Source organism: Fukomys damarensis, unplaced genomic scaffold, assembly GCF_012274545.1.
Source record: "Fukomys damarensis isolate Sample0158 unplaced genomic scaffold, DMR_v1.0_HiC HiC_scaffold_13, whole genome shotgun sequence".
Classification (NCBI taxonomy): Eukaryota; Metazoa; Chordata; class Mammalia; order Rodentia; family Bathyergidae; genus Fukomys; species Fukomys damarensis.
In genome coordinates this window covers 38,814,093-38,832,130 of record NW_022900925.1, presented here as the reverse complement: position 1 = coordinate 38,832,130, position 18,038 = coordinate 38,814,093, and the positions used below count along the sequence as shown (strand labels likewise).

Sequence of the window (18,038 nt, the reverse complement as noted above, 5' to 3'; positions counted from 1 at the left end):
CGTACCCCGCCGCCAGGTTCACCGCTGTACCTGCGTCCAGCAGCGGCTTGGTGTGCCTGGGATAGAGGCCGCCCATCCCGGTCACGCCTTGGCCATGCTCACAGGCGTGCGGTTTTGGAAACTGTCTATACACATACTATGAAGCACAGCAATTCAGGCCCACAAACCAAGGGAATAACCATGTGTAGTGGTGCACACCTGGCATCCAAGCACTAGGGAGGCTGAGGCAGGGGGATTGCCACAAGTTCCAGTCCAGCCTGGGCTCCACTGTGAGAACCCTGCCTCCAAAAAAAAAAAAAAAAAAAAAAAAATCTATACTTAAATCAAAAGTTCTAATGTGTTCTTCCTGGCCCCAGACTTGACGACTGCTTCTCTACAGGGCCACAGCTTTTGGGGTGAAGCTGACCCCACATTTCCCTCTCTGAGCTCCAGGGACAATGACACCAGCTCAGCCTGCAGTCAGTGACCTGGCGGCAGCCACAGCCAGGCTTCATTAGTCATGAGGACACAGAGAAGGGCAGCAACTCACAATTCAGAGGCTGGTGTAGGTACGAGGGACCCTGCTGCCAGGCGCCGCCCCAGCCACACTAGGAGGTAGCAGAGGCCCAGCGACCCTGCTCCTGCAAAACCACTGTTTTCTCATAGTCCCAGGCGTGATGGCTTCCTTGTTTCTTTTCTTTTTGGTACTGGGGATCCAACTCCGGACCTTGCACTTGTGAGGCAGGCGGTAGCACTGCTGAGCTGCATCCCTGGCCCTGCTTATTTCTAAGCACTGAACACCGGCACAAATACCCAGAAGAGCCTGGTAGGGGCTGTCAGTCGAGTGGCTCTGTGCCACCACTGACCCAGACCCTGACCCATAGCTCAGGCCAGGCAGGGCCTCAGATGGCTGCTACCCCAGAGATGCTGCTCTGTAGAAGTCCCGGTGCCATCCTGCGGACGGGGGAGCCTCGGGCCTGGGCACAGTAGGAGGGGAGTGTGGACCGGAGGCTGGGACGGGCGGACACCAGGGGGCCTCACTGGTGCCACCTCAGAATGAGGCCTCCCAGGGCACAGAGACCACGGCTTTCCTCAGAAGCAGCAGGGTGTCCACCTTCTGAGCTGGGCACGGGCCAGAGAGCTCCCCAAGCCTGTCTCGCCCCGTCTTCCTCCCATGGGGCGCTGGGCATCTCCTGGGCTCTCTGGGCTGTGCAGGCTGGCACCGTCTCAGAGACCCCGGGTGGTGCAGAGGTGCAGCGTGTCGTACCTTCCCCAGGGACGCCTTGGCCCAGCCCCGAAGGCCAGCAGCAGCTGCACATGGTCCGGCTGGGAGCAGGCGCAGGCCTCGTGAGGACGCCCTGCAGGCCCAGGTGGTGCGGTGCAGTCTGTGCCTCTGGCCGTGGTGAGGGTCGCCACCTGCTTGGTCTTGAGGGTCAGCAGGGGGCAGTGCGAGGGCAGCGGTGGCCGATGCTGGTTGTGGGTCTGGAGTCGGTCTACACAATTTCGGGGAAAAATCATTTCACAATTAAATTATGATTAGGGCTGTATGATGCCTCAGTGGTTCCACAGGCTGTGGCACTCAAGGGCAAGATTACGCCCGCTCAGGATACCCTGGCTTCTTGAGATCTGAGTAGTGATAAAAAAGAGAGGGTGGGCTGGGGATTTAGCTCAGTGGTTCTGCTACCTGCCTTGCTCTGAGTTTGAGTCCCAGCACGGCGGGTGGGGGTGAAGGGGATTTGTCTTCTGTTCCTATGGCGACCCATTATGGCGAGCCTTGACACAGGCCTAGCCATGATTGAACTTTGAGTCACCTCGCTGGCACGGATGTGCTCTCGCCCATAGCCACGGGCGAGTTCAGCTGGTAGCAGATGTAAGCCATAATGGTGGTTATTGTTTCCCTCTGGAATGTGTGGGCGGTACCCTCGCTCCCGTGCAGCCCTCGCTCCCATGCAGCTGTAGAGTATAAAAGGAAGAGGTTCTGTAATAAAGCAAACAACCAAGCAAGGAACATGAGAAGAAGAGTGCCTCCGGTCTCTCTGTCCTCGTCCTTTCAGGTTTAGGACCTGCTGGCAGGATCCTGACGTCGCGGCTCGCGACATGTTCCGACTACCCCTTTTCAGCTCTGGGATTGGCGGGACCTTGATGACTGTGGAAGGCAGGCCTGGGCCTTATGGGTGGCCCGGCCCACAGCAGAGCTGGTGTTTCCAGGCTGGGGCTCAGCACCCTTCCTCCAGCTCCCCAGGCTTAGGACCCCTAGGCCTCGGCACTGACATACGGAGCAGGGTAAGCTGAACACCGAAGGGCTCTGGGCTGAAGATCTTCCAGAAGAGGAAATTAGTAATTCCAACCTTTGCTGTCCTAGTAGTCGCCCCTCCGTCACACCCCCCCGCACCCATATTCTGTAGAACGAAACGTCAATTTGACTTCCAGTTTCATTATTTTAACTATTCAATTAACTTCGATTTTACTTGAAGGGCGGAGATTGGTTACTGCTGTAACTGAGCAATAGCCCTTCCTCACCTTCCGCCTCCCAAACCCCAGAAACGTCGGCCCGAGCTCTGTAAAAACCTATTTTTTTTTATTTTTTTTTTTAACCGGAGATGAAACTCCAGGACCTTGTGCTTGCGAGGCAGGCGGCAGAACCACTGAGCAAAATCCCCGGGCCCCTATGGGGTTTTAATAATCTACTTTGCCTTCAGATATTTTGTCACTAGTGCCCTTATGGCTAAACCTAAGTTATGTACTCTTTTAGGGCCAGGGGTTGCAATAGTGTTTCTCCTTTTTTTTTTCTTTAATCACATTTGTTGCAGCTGGTTCACCAATACAGTTCCAGACAGTTAGGTTTGGGAAGATCTTCCCTCAGCCCTTTCCTTTTACGGAGCAAAAACCAAGGCTCGGAATTTTATGGCTTAGCCCAAAGCAACTGAGAAGCTTAGAGCCCAGGCTGCCTGGCTCTTTGACCACCACTGGCTGCTGTGCTGTTGCTTCCCAAAGCCTCCAAGCATGAAAATTAAATGTATTCCACTCACAAAAGATAAGAGTGGCCTCACCTGGGAGGGGCAAATTCCTTATCAGCTTAACTCAGCCCACCCACTGCCTAAGAACACCACCAGCTTCATGGACCCAAGACCCCTTGTCATTCTAGAGTCACCCCCGCCGCTGCCGAGTCATCTGAATCTCACTGAACCCAGTAAACAGTGGGAGCTGGGGATTCTTTCTTTTCTCACTCTGAGGCCCCAACTGCTGTTTTCTCCAGCCCTCACCTTCCTTTCTGGGCAGTCTGAGGACTGATGGCCTTGCCTGTGGGTGGGCAGCTGGCCCAGCAGACCTGTGCCAGCCTGAGCGAGTGAGGGGCTCCCCAGGGCTGGGCTGGAGTGAGTCGGAACCGCTGTCCACATATGTGGATGTGTGAGTGTGAGAAATACTGGGGGTGAGGGTGGAGCCAGGACCATTACACAGCTACATCCTCAGGCCTTATATATCTTTTTTTTTTTTTTTTGTACTGGAGATTGAACTTGGGACTAGGGCTTGTGAGGCAGGAGTGGGACCACTGAGCTAAATCCCCAGCCCAGGCCTTATATATCTTGAGAAAGGGTCCTGCTGAACTGCTTTCAGGCTGGGCTCAAACTTGTGATGCTCCTGCCTCAGCCTCCCAGAGTGCTGGGATCACCGGTGTGCACCACCAGGCCCAGCTGGAGCCACTTTCGAGATCAGTATGTCAGTCTGTCACAAAACAGAAAAGGTAATAACTGCTCTAAAGCCACAAAGACTAAGGAAGGAGAGAGAACCCTGTTCCAGAAACCAGGGTGCAGTGAGGGCTGCAGCGGGAGGAAGAGGGGTAGGGAAGCCAGAGCAGGTCAGGTCCGCAGCTAGTGCTGGATTTGAGCTGTGAATCAGGTCGTCAGGTTTATTACTGGGACACTCGAGCCTTCTGGTGACCTCGGTTTTGCAGCAGTGATTCCTGGGTTCAGGTCAAGCATGCTTTGGTTTTGTCAGGACTGGGGACAGTGAGGGCTGCAGGGCAGAGCCAGGATGCCTGCAGGGTCTCCCATCACACGGTGGGACGTCGGACTGCACCTGCCTGCCATGTGCATTTTGAGAGGACCCTGCCAGGGCTGTGGGGCTGCTCACAGGGAGCAAGGAGAGGCCCAAGGGGGCTGGTGTGGCTCAGAGGAGCTGCCTTGAATGTGCCAGAACCTGGGCTCCATCTCCAGGGCTGACTGAAAAAAATAATGAAAATAAAATAGTTTTAAGAAACAGTCTTCGAAAAATAAGAACCAAAGTCAGGCATGGTGGCACACACTTGTAATCCCAGCACTCAGGAGGCTGAGGTAGGAGGATCGCTGTGAGTTCGAGACCAGCCTGGGATACATAGTGAGTTCCAGCTCAGTCTCAACTATATAGTGAGACCCTGTCTCAAGAAAAATTTCGTATGCTCATGGATACTGGCGCGGATAGAACCATATTAGGCCAAGAGGAAATTCTCCGATTGGAATTTACTGCCCAGCCCACCTGTACAGGGTGTGGGGGGAACTCAACCATCCCTCACGACAGCCCAGCCCAGCCCAGCCCTTGGACACATCCGATGGACATAAAGGGACCTTTCACCCTATCGTCCTGGCGGATCTTTCAAATAATCTACTGGGTAGAGACACCCCCCCCGGGGGGGGATGGATGCGGTGATCACTGCTGATGGTAAAGCTCTCTGTGGTGAGAGGCTGGGTACCTGTGAGCACCCCAATGCTAGAGGCCACTCCACTCCCCTTCGCCTTACAATGCTGCAACGACATTGTTTGGGTAGAGCAGTGGCTGTTGTCAAAACAAACATCGCTAGCACTTCGGGGTCTAGTGGCCAACAGAGGGTGGACACAGTGAACCTCCCACCGGGCCATGGAACACCCCCATTTTTGTTCCAAAGAGGCCTCCAGGGCAGAACCCCTTGTTACACAACCTGACAACAATAAATGCCACAGGCCGATGGGGCGCCCTGCAGATGGGGCTCCCTCTTCCTCCCTGTACCCGTTCATATGCATTTGCGCGCTGTGGCGGCCCCACCCTCACAACACGAAGGTACCACAGCTGGGGAGTGAGGACTGAGGAAGGACAGCACACTCGATAGTGTGGAGACAGGAGGTCCCGTTTATTTCACAGAAACAGCTCCTTTTAAAGGCAGGCCAACAGGAAGCACCAAGCAACTATTAGGGAGATCAGATCTTTGGCTATCCGAGTTCCTCCCATCACAAGGTCAAAATTAACAAAGTCCTTGAGCTGGGCGTGGTGGTGCACGCCTATAATCCCATAAACCCAGTCTGGATTACACAGTGAGCTCCAGGTCAATATCATCTGCACTGCTGAGACCCTTGTCTCAGAAATGCCAAATAAACAGTCAGAGATTAAGAAGTTACTTTTCCAATGTCCAATGCCAGCGGGCTCCCACTGCGCCATTGCTATAAAGGAGCGTTTCTTCTCCCTCCCACTTCACCGCATCGATCGCCAGAGATTTGCCTTTACCGTGCCCATAATTAATAACAGTAGACCTGCCGCCTGGTATCAGTGGCGGGTTCTCCTGCAAGGGATGAAAAATAGCCCAGCTATTTGTCAGATTGCCATGGCCCATGCTTTATCTCCTGTCAGAGGTCATGATTCAGCCCAGCTTTATGGCTATATGGAAGATATATCATAGCAAGCCGTTCCTCCTCAGGTCTGGAGGATTTGGTACAACAGGTTTTACAAGCCCTGAAGTTGGCAGGGTTCAAGGTGCATCCTGACAAGATTCAAAGAAAATGCCCGATGTTGTTTCTGGGGGTTACAATTGAGGTAACAAAGACCTCTCCCAAAACCCCACCAACAGACATACCTCAATGCCTTTCTCTAGCCGAGTTACAACAGATGTTGGGCCAAATGAATTGGATTTGCCCTTGGTTTAAGATCCCCACTCACTCACTTGACCCCCTCTTTCAATTACTCAAGTGTGATTGTGCCCCCAACCTGATAGATTTTTCACCCCGTCTGCTATGCAAGCCTTAAAATTAGTAAACGAGCAACTCCCACATGCTACCCTTGCCAGGTGGGACTCCACACAATCAGTAACGGGGTTAACCTTTCATTCTAACCTGAAGGCACCCATGGCCTGCCTGGGGCAGTCCCAGGGACCCAGAGCACGGAGTCATCAGAGAATCACGGACTTTGCTGGGGGCCTCTGTACAACGATTATAAAGATCAGGAAAAAGGCCCTAGAGGTATTAGGGAGAGAACCCAAAAAATTGGTGTTAGCACTTGAATTAGGAAACATCCCCCATTTGCTGAATTCCAGTACAGATTTTGCGATGGCCATGGTTGCTTTTGCTGGGCAAATTGATAATCGTTACCCACCACATAAGGTAATGCAAGGATTGCATAAACTTCCCCTTCTATTGGAAAAATCCTATTACTAAACGAGCCACACCTGAAGCCCCAATTGTTTTTACAGATGGGAGCCCAAATAAATATGGATTTGTGGTCATCGACCCTTTAGACAAAGCCAAGCCATTTTTGAAAATTCATGAGACCCCATTTGGGTCCCCACAGGTAAAGGAACTGGCAGCCATCATCCTGGCCCTGGAACCTCTGGTCCATACCCTTAAATTTGTTTACAGATCGTGCATATTGTGCCGCACTTCTGCCAGCCCTACCCTACGCAGTGCTTAAGGTGCTCCCCGATAATCCTCTGGACGCCCTCATAACTAAGGCCCAATAGCTCTTAGAACAGCGGCAATACCCTCTGTATATACAATATATCTGCTCTCCTTCAGGCCTCCCGGGGCCATTCACATTAAGAAACAGGATGATAAATATGGCGGTAACAGCTCTTTCTTCTTCCGTTGTACAATGTGCAATTAAATAGAGTTGCTCAGATGTTTCCTTCACTTACCAAAGAATGGAGCAAGCCAGGCGTGCTGGTGCACACCTGTAATCCCAGCACTCAGGAGGCTGAGGCAGGAGGATCACTGTGAGTTCGAGTCCAGCCTGAGCTACATAGTGAGTTCCAGATCAGTTTCAACTATGTAGTGAGGCCCTGTCTAAAAAAAACAAAAAACAAAAAACACAGAGCAAACAAGTCGTCTGTGCTTGTGCGACTTGTGAACCCTTATTGCCAGTTGGCCCATTCCAACTCCAGGGGGTAAACGCTAGAGGTTTAAAGCCCAATGCCTTGTGGCAGATGGACGTCACTCATGGCGCCTCCTTTGGAAGCTCAAAGATGTCCATGTTAGTGTAGATACCTTCTCTGGCCTTGCATGTGCCGCCGCAGCAACGGGAGAGAAGACAAAAAATGTTATTGGCCATCTTCTTGGTGCTTTTGTACAGTGGGCATCCCCCATAAGATAAAAACAGATAACGGGACCACCAGACCAAAGCCTTTTCAGAGTTCATGCAGAAATGCAATGTTCAGCTTGTTCCAGGTATCCCCCATAACCCACAAGGGCAGGGGATTGTCAAGAGGTTTCATAAAACATTTAAACAAATGCTTATAAGACAACATCAAGTTGATATGGCTGCCCCACCTCAGGATAAGATCTCACACTTAATTTCCTTACCTATTATACATTTGGACAAAGTCTGGTCATAAAACATTGGCGGCCATTACAAGCTGTGGGAGCTACTGCCTAGTTGTGTGGAAGGAGCCTCTCAAATGCAAGGAAAGAACCCAACCCACGGCTCACGGTGGGCTGAGGGTTCGCTTGTGTCTTTCCACAGGAAGCCGAACAGCCCACCTGGATCCCAGCAAGAAATGTCAAGCCGTACACCGCTGAAAAAGAAAATCCTCCACCTAGATGAAGGCCTCGTCCCAAGCACCGAAGTGACGAGACCTCGTAATCATCCGCTGGTTACCCGGGGCACCCTTAGGGCACCCGTAGGACAAACAACAAACCTGGCTCCCCCCGGAACTCCAGGCGCAGACCCAGACCCGTTCCGGGCCCTGCGCTGGTGGTGTGAACTGTGCGCGGCACTCACTGCCAACTCAACGCAGGCCGCTCCTCTTCCTCCGGTCAGCAAGGATAATGCACTCTATTCCAGGAGGGTCCGATCTCCCCTCACGCTCCTGCAGCACCCATCTACACTGGGTCTCCCCTTTGCTGCCCGCCTCCCATCCCCCTTTTTTATTCTGGCCAATCCTAGCCTGGGTGACAATGCGCGAGTAGAGTACGTGTCACTCCCTGTATCAACCCCTCGTGTTTCCCCTTCATTCTACCTGGTGTATTTCTACCGGCAGGAATCCACCAGCAGTTTGGATCCCAGTTAATTTAGCTGAGGAATGGAAAGGCAGCAACACCCCCTCGATGCGCTGCTCCACCTTAGGCATTTCAGCCGCCGCTGCCATTGTAACATCCACTGTTGCTTCAGGATCCACGGCCGCCACAGCTGCAGCTACGCTCTGCAACCAAGTTGCCACCGCTACAGGTGTCAATAATCTGGCCCATACCACTTCCCCGGCTCTCGGACAGCCGGCAACACTTCTTGATGTCCGCACAGCCGTGCTGTCCTTACAGGCTCAGATGGATGTGGTGTGGGAGGAATTACAATCGTGACAAAGGTTTTCGTAGACGTCATGCCAACTTCCCAAGATATCTGTTTCTCTATATCCTTGTGAAAGTTGTGATGCTTACAAAAATTTGTCAAATTATATCTAGAAAACTTGGGAGCCCTCATTTCGTAAACATGTCAAAATTGACTCATATCATTGTACAAATTAATAATGCCCTGGCATTAGATGCAGTTACTCTTGATAATGGACAGTTAAGTACTTGGGCGAAAGGTCTGATTCATTCCTCACCCTATGTGTTAACCATTTTGGGAATCATTTTGTTATTGTTAATCTTAAAAATTAGGCACCTGGCTCAAAAGAGATATAGACAGACTCATAAAGATGCGGTCCTCTTGGCCGAGGCTCTGGAGTCGGAGACAAAAGGGGGACTTGTGGGAGAAGTTCAAGCCCGGCTGGGCCAGGTGTGCTGCGCTCCCGTCTTCTGAGCAAACTCGAAGACCTCTCTGAGGCTGAGCTAACTCGCCTAAGTGCATCGACCTGGGTCTAACAGGCTACACCTCCGCCCCTAGTCCGTGACTCCTTCACCTCACCCAAGAATCACCCCACCGTATGTCTAGTCAGTAAGATATTGCCCAGTGTTCTCCACTAACGTATGGATCTGCATAACCTATAGGAAAGTGTCATGTAATCAAATGCTCCTCCCGCATGGTGTCCACACGTAAACTACATAAGCCCGTGTGTTTCCTAAATAAAACGGAAGCGTTCCAGAGACCTCCCTGGAGTCTGCCTGGTGATTCCACGCCTTACCCTCCCACTCCGAGCTCCGGAACCGAACTCTGCAGACAACACCCCACGATCATGCTGGTGGCCTCCCGGCCTAGGAACAGCACCTGCAGCTATAGCAGGTCACTCACGAGCAGGGCACTGTGCATGGCAGGCTCACAGCAGTGACAGCTGGGACCAGGCCACGGCAGGGTGTATGTGGCTTTGGCAGCGCCCAACGCCAGTCCCCGCACTCCAGCCACTCTTGGCTGTGGGCAGAGGGTACGCAGGTGGAGGATGAGAAGGGGAGACGCTGCCCGGCCATGGCCAGTGGGCACCGGGCACAGCTGCCCGGTGCCCGCTGAGCCTGGCAGTGTTGGCTGGAGGCTGAAAAAGGGCCTCCAGCCTCGGCCCTGCAGGGAGCAGGGGAGTGGGTGCTGAGCTCAGGCACAGCGGCCGCTCTGGGGGGCCCCGCAGTGTCTGGTGGCCTCAGGCCACCTGTGGGGCACAGGGAGGTGGTACAGGTGTGGACGGAGGCCCTGGGCCGTCACACTGCAGGAGGACTGCGGTGAGGGCACAGGGGCCCCTCCACACCGTCCCAGCCCCCACTGTCACTCCCAGGTCTTGTGCCCCAGCCCCACACGGGCTGCCCACTCCGGGCCTGGCATTCTTGGTGCCCACCCGGCCCGCTATGGACAGGACTGTGGCCTCCTACATAGCCACCCTGCCTCACCATGCCAACATGGCCTTGCAGGTGCACAGCCCCAAAGCCTTGGGGGCCTGTCTGCCAGGACCAGTGTCCCCACCCCCGCCAGGCAATCATTGGCCACTGTGGGCAGTGGCTGCCCGGCTCTGCCAGCCCTTTCCTCCCACCAGGCAAGCTCCGGCAGACAACAGGTGGCAAAATGACCCAGCGTGGAGCCTGTGGGCAATGGCTGGCTATAGGCTGGACCTGGCTTGGGCTGTGGGAAGAGGAAGCACAAGCTGTCGCCATGGCAGCTGCAGAAGGCTGAGGCAGGGAGGCTCCAGCCAGCCCAAGGGCTGCCCACTGCCTCCTCTCACCAGGTGGGAGAGCAAGCAAGGCTGGCGAGGACACTGGGGCCTCTGTACCCCACACTCACCGCTGTCCGGGGCTACATGAGAGCAGGTCACAGGTCACACCTTGCCCGGACCCCCGAGTGCACGGGAGAGGCAGAGCCCCGTGCAGAGCCAGGCCCAGCACACAGGGCAGGGGTCTGTGCTCTGCCTCCTCCCCAAGCTCCACCAGGCGCGTGCTACCTCTCTGAGGGTCATGAAGGTCACAGCACCCTGGGTCCTGCGCTGACACCTGACCCACAGTGTGGTGTCAGGGATGGTGACAAGCGTGCCACAGCTTCTCAGGCCAAGGGACAGGAGCGTGGTGTGCGGAGCCAGGTCCTGCGCCACCCTGATAGGAAGTGGCTCCTAAGGTGCTAGAGACAAGTGACACAGACAGCGTGGGGCGTGCTGTGCCCGGCCACACCTGCCGAGGACACGAGAGGCTACAGCTTTATTTCAGGACCGGGGCAGCAGCGTGGGCAGGGTGGGCTTTGGGTCCCCTGTGGCTCCAGGACGGGCCAAGCTGTGGGCAGAAAGATAATGGGGCCGGCCGGGCACAGCCAAGAGACGGTCCGGGGCAGCAGCCTGGGTGAGCACAGGGCACCCAGCCAGTCTCACCGCGCCAGCATCTTCCCCGGCCTGGGACCTGGCCCCTGCCTCAGTCAGGGAGCTCGCTCAGAAGTCCATCCAGGTTGTCTACGGGACAGGGAGGGCAGCGCTAGGGCACCGGCAGTGCGGGGCTACAGCTCCCAGGCTGAGACTGCCCTCGCCTCCGCCCCAGGTGCGAGGGGCCCTCTGTCCTTCCACCTGGTGCCACCGCCCAGCCACGGGGGGCAGCATCCCTGGGAGACCGGAAGCTGTCAGATGTGTTCAGAACCATCTGGCGGTAGTGACACTGGCAGCCCAGGCCCAGTGAGTAGGGTGTGGGATCAAAAGGAACCCGTCCTTGTTAACAGCAGCACTGAAGCTGGGAGTCTGAGATAGGAGGGTTGCTGCAAATCTGAGGCCACCTGGGCTACATAGCAAGACCTGATCTCCAACAGCCAGAAGGCAAGGAGCAGCAGCACAGACCCTCACGCCTGCTGGCCGACAGCCCCACTTCGTCTGAGAGAACAGGTGCAGAGAACTCAGATACCCCCACGAAGTGCATGTGTTCAGGCAGCACCTAAGAGCGTGCCCCTTCCTGGGCAGGTCAGGGTGCCCGAGTCTGCCACCGTCGCAGCTACACCTTGGAGCTGAGCTGCGGGTCGGGCAGCAGCACCAGGAAGGAGGCGTCGGACTAGGGAGCCTGTGTGTGGAGGGCCCTCCTGGCTGGGGTCCTCACCATCCAGAGCGTCCTCCTCCAAGGCCACCCTGGCCCCTGGCCCCTGCCTTGTCCTCAGGCCTGGCCCAGGCTGTGCGGCCACATCTGGCTGGGGTCTCCCCTGGGAACCTCCTGGGTGCTGGGGAGAGAGGGATGGGCTACTGACTGCTGCCCCCGTCCCTGGGGCAGCCCCGCCCGGTAGGGACAGGACAGAGCCCTCCCGCTGGCTCCTCCCTGAGCCCGGGAGGCTGCTGTCTCCAAAGCTTGACCACATGGCCCAGAGGCCACTGGGACCAAGAGCTAAGCCACTAACAGGTGGGCCGGGCGATAGTGCCCCCTCGTCCCTCACCTCCAGGGTGGGCTGTGGAGGCCGGAGCAGGCCCCCGTCTCCCGAGTCGGGGCTGTAAACACGGACCAGGTTGCTGGGTGTCACGTTGAGGTAGTGGTTTCGGAGGGACGGTGAGAAGACGCCCACCTGCGGGCCAGGAGGATGGGCAGTGTCGGGCAGGTCCCGGGCAGTGACGGGCTGGGTGGGTGGCCTGAGGCCCCATACCTGCCGCAGCAGCAGCACAGCGCCTGGCTTCAGCTCTCCCTGCCGGGCCTCCAGTAGCGCCCGGTGCAGCGTCCCCTGCATCTCGCCTGTGACACCACAGGGCTGTCAGCCCAGGGCCGAGGCCGTGCCTCAGTTTCCCCACCCGTGGGGGCCTCACCTGTGGGGTCTCTCAGCACTGCGCTGGCGTCCATGGTGCTCCGGGTCAGGGACTTGATCATCACGGCCATGGTGGGGACCTTGTTCCCAGGGAGCTGCCTCAGGGCGGCCTGAGGGGAGGACAGCGTTGCCACCACACGAGGGAGCTGGGCACCCAAGGAGGCACAGTGCCGCCTGTGGGGACCAGCGGGGCAGGGCCCAGGACATGGGGTGCTGGGACCTCACCTTCCGCAGCACCATGGCCACACTGCAGGTGTGCAAGAAGCAGGTGGGGTCGCCGTCATCCAGGCGCAGGGCCGCCTTCATGGCCAGCCAGGCTCTATGCCCCACGTCCTCCTCTGCTGACGCCTGGGCACTAGTGGCGAGCGCCTGGCCGAGTGGAGCGGGCAGTGTGACCAGCCAGTGAGGGAGGGGAGGGCTCCGACCACGGGGGCGCAGCCCAGCCCGCCTGAGTCCGCACTGACCTCAGTGCCCCTCCAATCTGCCCCCGCCACTAGCCCCACCTAGAACCACCTTGGACCTGTGGGCTCTGAACGGGTTTGGGTCTGAAATGGACAGGAAGATGCAAGAAGAGAAACTGGGGCAGGTGAAAGGCCACCAAAGGCAGAGGGGAGTTTGGGTCATGCTCCTGAAGGGACCCACTGAGGCAGGTGAGGAGTGGCCTCCCGCCTGGTCCCCGGAACCCGACAGGAAGGGTCTCAGTGTGATCTCATTTCCTGTCTGTTTCTGAGACAGTGTCTGGCATGTGGCCCAGGACGGCCTCACATGGCAGCCCTCCTGCCTCGGACTCCCGAGTACCAGGGTGACAGGCGCGTGCCACCACGATCTCCACCTGGAGCAGCAGCCAGACCTGGGGCCCAGGTCAGGGAGTGGCATCAAAGCTGCTGCCCCTGCTGCCCGTGGTACAAGTGCAACAGTGTCGCGCTGGTCCCAGCTCCCGGAAGGCCAGGGACACCACCACCTCGGGCTGTCCAAGAAGCCGAGTCACCTTAGAGCAGCGCTTGGCCAAAGCGCCATGGGCCGGAGTCTGTGGTGCGGAAACCATGATCTCTTCTGGGTTCTTCTTGCCATGCTGTGGGCAGGCAGAAGGGGCACTCAGGAGATGACGGGGACAAGGTGCCCTGCAGCTGCAGCTCCAAGGCCCAGCCAAGGCCCAGGGCAGGAAGGGAGCACTCGGGGGACACGTGGGGATGTACAGGAGCTGGGCCAGCAGAGCAGAACCCAGACAGACTGGGAAAGGGCAACGGCACGGGAGATGGGCCACAGTGCCCTCATGCAGTGGAAGGAGCTGGGCCCAGTGGTGCACGCCTGCCATCCCAGTACTAGGGAGGCTGAGGCAGGAGGATCACAAGTTTGAGTCACATCTGGGGAACTGAGCAGTTCAGCAAGACTGCCTCAAAATAAAAAATACAAAAAGGGAAGGGCTGGGGATGTAGCTCAGTGCAAAGGTCCTGGGCTAGATCATCAGTAGTGCAAAAACTCAATAGAGAACAAGATGAAGGCCCACCATGCCTTGGCACAGCCTCCTCTGCTGGGTCCTCACCCCACCATGCTGCCCTCTCTCTCCTACCCTGGGGAAGCCCCTCCGCTCACCCCACCCACCTCCTACTCACCCGCCAGATCCCAGGCAGAGTGGCCAGGCCAGCCTTGCTCACAGGTGCCCTCTGTGCCTGAACCTGGCTCAGCCCTGTCCAGCACTTGCTTCCCTGGCCTGGCTGTCTCCTGACTCTGAGCTGGGGCCCCTGACCACCCCTCAGCGGCATGGACACCAGGGCCCTCAGCTGTATGTGCTGCTCCTGGGGGTTTTCTTTCTTTTTTTTGTGGTAACGGGGATCGAACTTGGGTCTTTTGAGGCAGATGCTGGAACCACTGAGCTAAAGCCCCAGCCCTCCAGGGATTTTTTTTTTTTTTTTTTTTTTTTTTTTTTTTTTTTTTTTTTTTTTTTTTTTTTTTTTTTTTTTTTTTTTTTTTTTTTTTTTTTTTTTTGGTACCAGGATTGAGCTCTGGTCCTTGCGCTTGCAAGGCAGGCAGAAGAAACACTGAGCTAAATCCCCGGCTCTCCAGGGGTTTTCATGCATGCTTTCTGCCCACATTTCCTAAAAATCCTCCCTCCCTCTCTTCACAGGGCTGGGGCTGAGCCCAAGACCATGTGCCTGCTGGGCGAGGACCAGAGGCCCTGCAATTTCTGTGCTTCCCTCCAGCCCTGGCATCTGTCCCACCTGGCCCTGGAAGACACCCCAGTTGTCGGAGCCGGCGGGCACTTACCTGCTGTGGCAGGAGCCCGGCAGGCCCAGGGAAGCGGCGCCTGCAGACGCGGGCTGGGCTCTGGGCGCCGGCAGTGACCAGCTGCACCAGGTGGTTGGTGACAACGGGCATGTGCAGCGAGGAGCGGGGGCCTCTCAGGGTGCTGATGGGTGACACTGCTGGACAGGCAGGTGCCCGGGATGGCGGGGGCGCCCCCAGAGAGACCTCAGGGCCATGGAGTGGCAGAGGGGGCTGTGTGGGCTGGCGCGGTTGGGGTGTGTGCCCTGGTGGGGCGGCAGCTGCCCAGGTGGCACCGGGCCTCAGGAGTGTCCGTGGTGTCCTGCAGGACCCGGCAGGCTTGGGTGGGACATCCAGGGGCAGCTGGCTCCACCCACTCGGGCCCTGAACCCGGGCTCTCTTAGTCTGCGTGGGGTCCTCGGCCCCAGCCCCCAGCTCCAGCTCCAGGTCGGCCAGGACTTGGTCCAGCTTGTCCTGCCCTGGGCCCTCAGGGGCCGCCTCTGCCCACACTGGCCTCTGCCCACCCCGCCAGTCACTGGAAGTCAAGAGTGGCCTCCGGGGGTCCCCGACAGTGCTGGGCACATGGGGTGCAGGGGGGCGGCTTGCTTCCAAAGGAACTGTGGGGTGCAAGTGTCCTGCTGGTCCGGGCAGCTCCCCAGCAAGCCTGTTCTCAGCATCCTCCAGGGCAGACAAGAAATCCTAAGAGAGAGCCAGAGAGGCACCTTCATCCGGAAACTGAAACAGAAGCCCGGCCTTTACCACTCAGCGCAGTGCCCACAGATACAGGTGGGCAAGGAGCTGGCCCCACGGCCAGGTGGGGACTCTCACCACTTCTGACCTGGGATCTCCTGCAGCTTCCATCAGAAAAGCTCTCTAGGCTTTTTTTTTTTTTTTTTTCCTTTTTGAGACAAAGTCTCACTATGTAGCCCAGGCTGACCTTTATCTCGCGGTGATCCTCCTGCCTCAGCCTCCGAAATGCTTCAGTAACAGGTGAGCACTGTCACACCGAGCTTCAGAAATTCTGATTAAACAGGCAAGTGGCAAGGCCTGGGTCAGCGCCACTCTAACCTGGCTCCGGCCCGACCCTCATCTTCAGAGGAGAGGCAGGAAAAGGAACGACACCCCTCTTCCTATGGAACAGTCAGCAGGAGGCGGGTTGTTGGCTGTGATCCCAGGCTGAAGGCCTCCAGAATGCGCGGCCGGCTGCTGTCCTGTCCCCTGCCTGACCCAGATGTTTGACAGGAGACTGCTCTTTCAGGACGAGGTGGTAGGGCAGTTGAGCAGGTTGTACACTTGCTCTTAAGGAGGAAGGCTTATTTTAACACTGGGTTTCTCAGAGCTCAGGGACAGGATCCAAACCAGCTAGCCCAGGCCAGGCAGGCAGGTCCCACAGCCCACAGACCCCAGCCCCTCACCTCATCCTCGAGCTCCTCGTCCACAGAGAACAGCGTCCACGGGCCAGGTTCCTGGGAGGGAGCAGCAGCTGAGGCCGTGGAATCAAGGCTGCATTGGGCGCCGGGTCCTCTTGCCAACCCAGAGTGAGCGGGTTCTGGACGGTGCTGGTGCTGGGGGAGGCAGGATGGGGTTAAAGACTGAAATGACTTAAAAGTCTTTCAGAATTGAGCCCAGATTTTTTGTTTAAACACTACTACAAAGGCAACACAAAACTCAGAAAGAAAAAAACGCCTGAAATAGAAAAAGTAGCTGGGCCGGGTGTGGTGGTGCACACCTGCAATTCCAGCTCTTGGGAGGATGGGGCAGGAGGATCACTGTGAGTTCAAGACCAGCCTGGGCTACATAGTGAGACCCTGTCTCAAAAAACCACAACAAAAGAAAAAGCAGCCAGGCATGGTGCCGACCACCTATAATCCCAGCACTGGTGAGACTGAGGCAGGAGAATCCCAGACACATAGCCTGGGGCACAAAGTGAGTTCAAGGCCAGCCTGAACTACACAGCCAGACACTGTTATTACTACAGAATTTGACCTCTCAAACATAAAATCTTCCACACAGACTCGTCTTTACACAGTCTCGACTTGTTTTGGGTGTGCTCTTCTGTTTTTGCTACTTTCACTAACATAGTTCTTTTTCAGCGCGCTTCATCTTGACGGTGTGCGTTTCCTCTTCCTTGTTCTGGTTTTTTGAGACAGGATCTGGCTGCCCAGCGTAGGCTGGCCCGGAGCTCGCTGCGACCCTCTTGCCTCGGCCTCCCGCGTCTGGCGTCCCGCACCCCGAGGCCCGAACCCCAAACCGGGGGACACCCCCCGTCCGAGCCGCCCGCCACTCAGAGGTCTCTGTCCCGCAGCCTCCGCCCGGCGGGGCGCGCATTACCATGGAGACGCGGGGCCAGTCCGCTACCCATAAACCCGCGTCGGTTCGAAGTTGCCGCCGCCCGAGACTCCGCCCCCTTAAAGGAACGGGCGGGCTTCTCGCCCTCCGACTTCCGGCCCGGCTTAAAGGGAAGGCGTGTGTGGGCTCCGGCGCCCTCCAGCGGCCGCTCGGGTGCAGCCCAACAAACTCCAACAGCCTTCCGGTTGCAGGGTCCCCATAGGCGCTATGACCTGAGTCCCCTCTTCTCGGCATGAGGCTGGGTCGTGTCTCGAACTCCAGACAACTGCGTCCTGGACACAGCCCTGGCAGTAGGTTCAGTTCTGAGGAAAACCCCACCCTCCCGCTTTTCCGGCTTTGCTCCGTGTGGGAAGCAGGCTGCACTCCTCACGTGCACACCTTCTCCAGGTGCCTCACACCGCTATCCAGACCTCGCAAGCTCCTGTGTGAACTACTGCAGCCCCAACTTCATGGCTCCCATCCAGATTCTGCTTCCCAGCACATGCAAGGCCTCACACCCACCCTCCTTCTGGTAACCCCCCCGAGCCCAGGGTGCTGGCAGACACCTATCTGCGGTGTCCTGTCTCCTGTCCACCTCCTTCCAGCACCGCTGTCTCTGTCTGACCCTTCAAGGCCCTGCTCCCTCCCTGGCTTCCCGTGCAGGCCCGGTCTCCCTCCAGGGCCACCTCCCCGGCTGCCTGGTTTGCCACGGACCCCGCGCTGTCTCCGGGTCTCTGTGCGCCTCCCCGGGGGTGCCGCACTCCTGCCAGTAGGACTGTGGCTTCTCTCCTTAGGGAAGACACTGAGCTAGCGTTTGCTGCATGACTTAATTCCTTCGCTAGGCAGGAGCGACCTAGGCTCAATGCCTGCAAGCAGTCTCCCGCGGGGACTCGAGTGTGGAGCTGGAGCCGGAGCTGCTTCCTTCAGGAGCAGAAGTCCGTGGTACTGGGTGCGTGTGACCATGAGTGTACACGCGTGTGCTATGGCGGTGGCCGAGGCGTTGGCGACGCTGCGCTGTGCGGAGAGGGCCGGTTCGACCCCGACCACAGAGCCCCCGGAGACAGCGGCCTCATCGTGCCCGATTCCGGCCAGCG

General features: G+C 57.2%; 1 protein-coding gene across 3 annotated transcripts in view; it reads right to left on the bottom strand.

Moving 5' to 3' along the window:
* Positions 1–10,175: 10,175 nt before the first annotated feature.
* The window catches only part of Hrob (homologous recombination factor with OB-fold), a 14,993-nt gene continuing 7,130 nt past the window's right edge, over positions 10,176–18,038 (bottom strand). For 2 of the 3 annotated variants that reach the window (XM_010642953.3, XM_010642954.3), the window contains exons 3-11: positions 16,032–16,181; positions 14,620–15,315; positions 13,343–13,426; positions 12,580–12,723; positions 12,356–12,464; positions 12,199–12,284; positions 11,995–12,120; positions 11,667–11,784; positions 10,188–11,038 (exon numbers count right to left, since the gene is read on the bottom strand). In XM_010642953.3, coding sequence (XP_010641255.1) covers positions 11,001–11,038; positions 11,667–11,784; positions 11,995–12,120; positions 12,199–12,284; positions 12,356–12,464; positions 12,580–12,723; positions 13,343–13,426; positions 14,620–15,315; positions 16,032–16,181 — 1,551 coding nt within the window. In that variant the 3' untranslated portion in view covers positions 10,188–11,000. Of the gene's footprint in view, positions 11,039–11,666; positions 11,785–11,994; positions 12,121–12,198; positions 12,285–12,355; positions 12,465–12,579; positions 12,724–13,342; positions 13,427–14,619; positions 15,316–16,031; positions 16,182–16,947; positions 17,929–18,038 lie in introns of those variants that run through there. The other variant, XM_010642952.2, reaches the window with a different exon arrangement.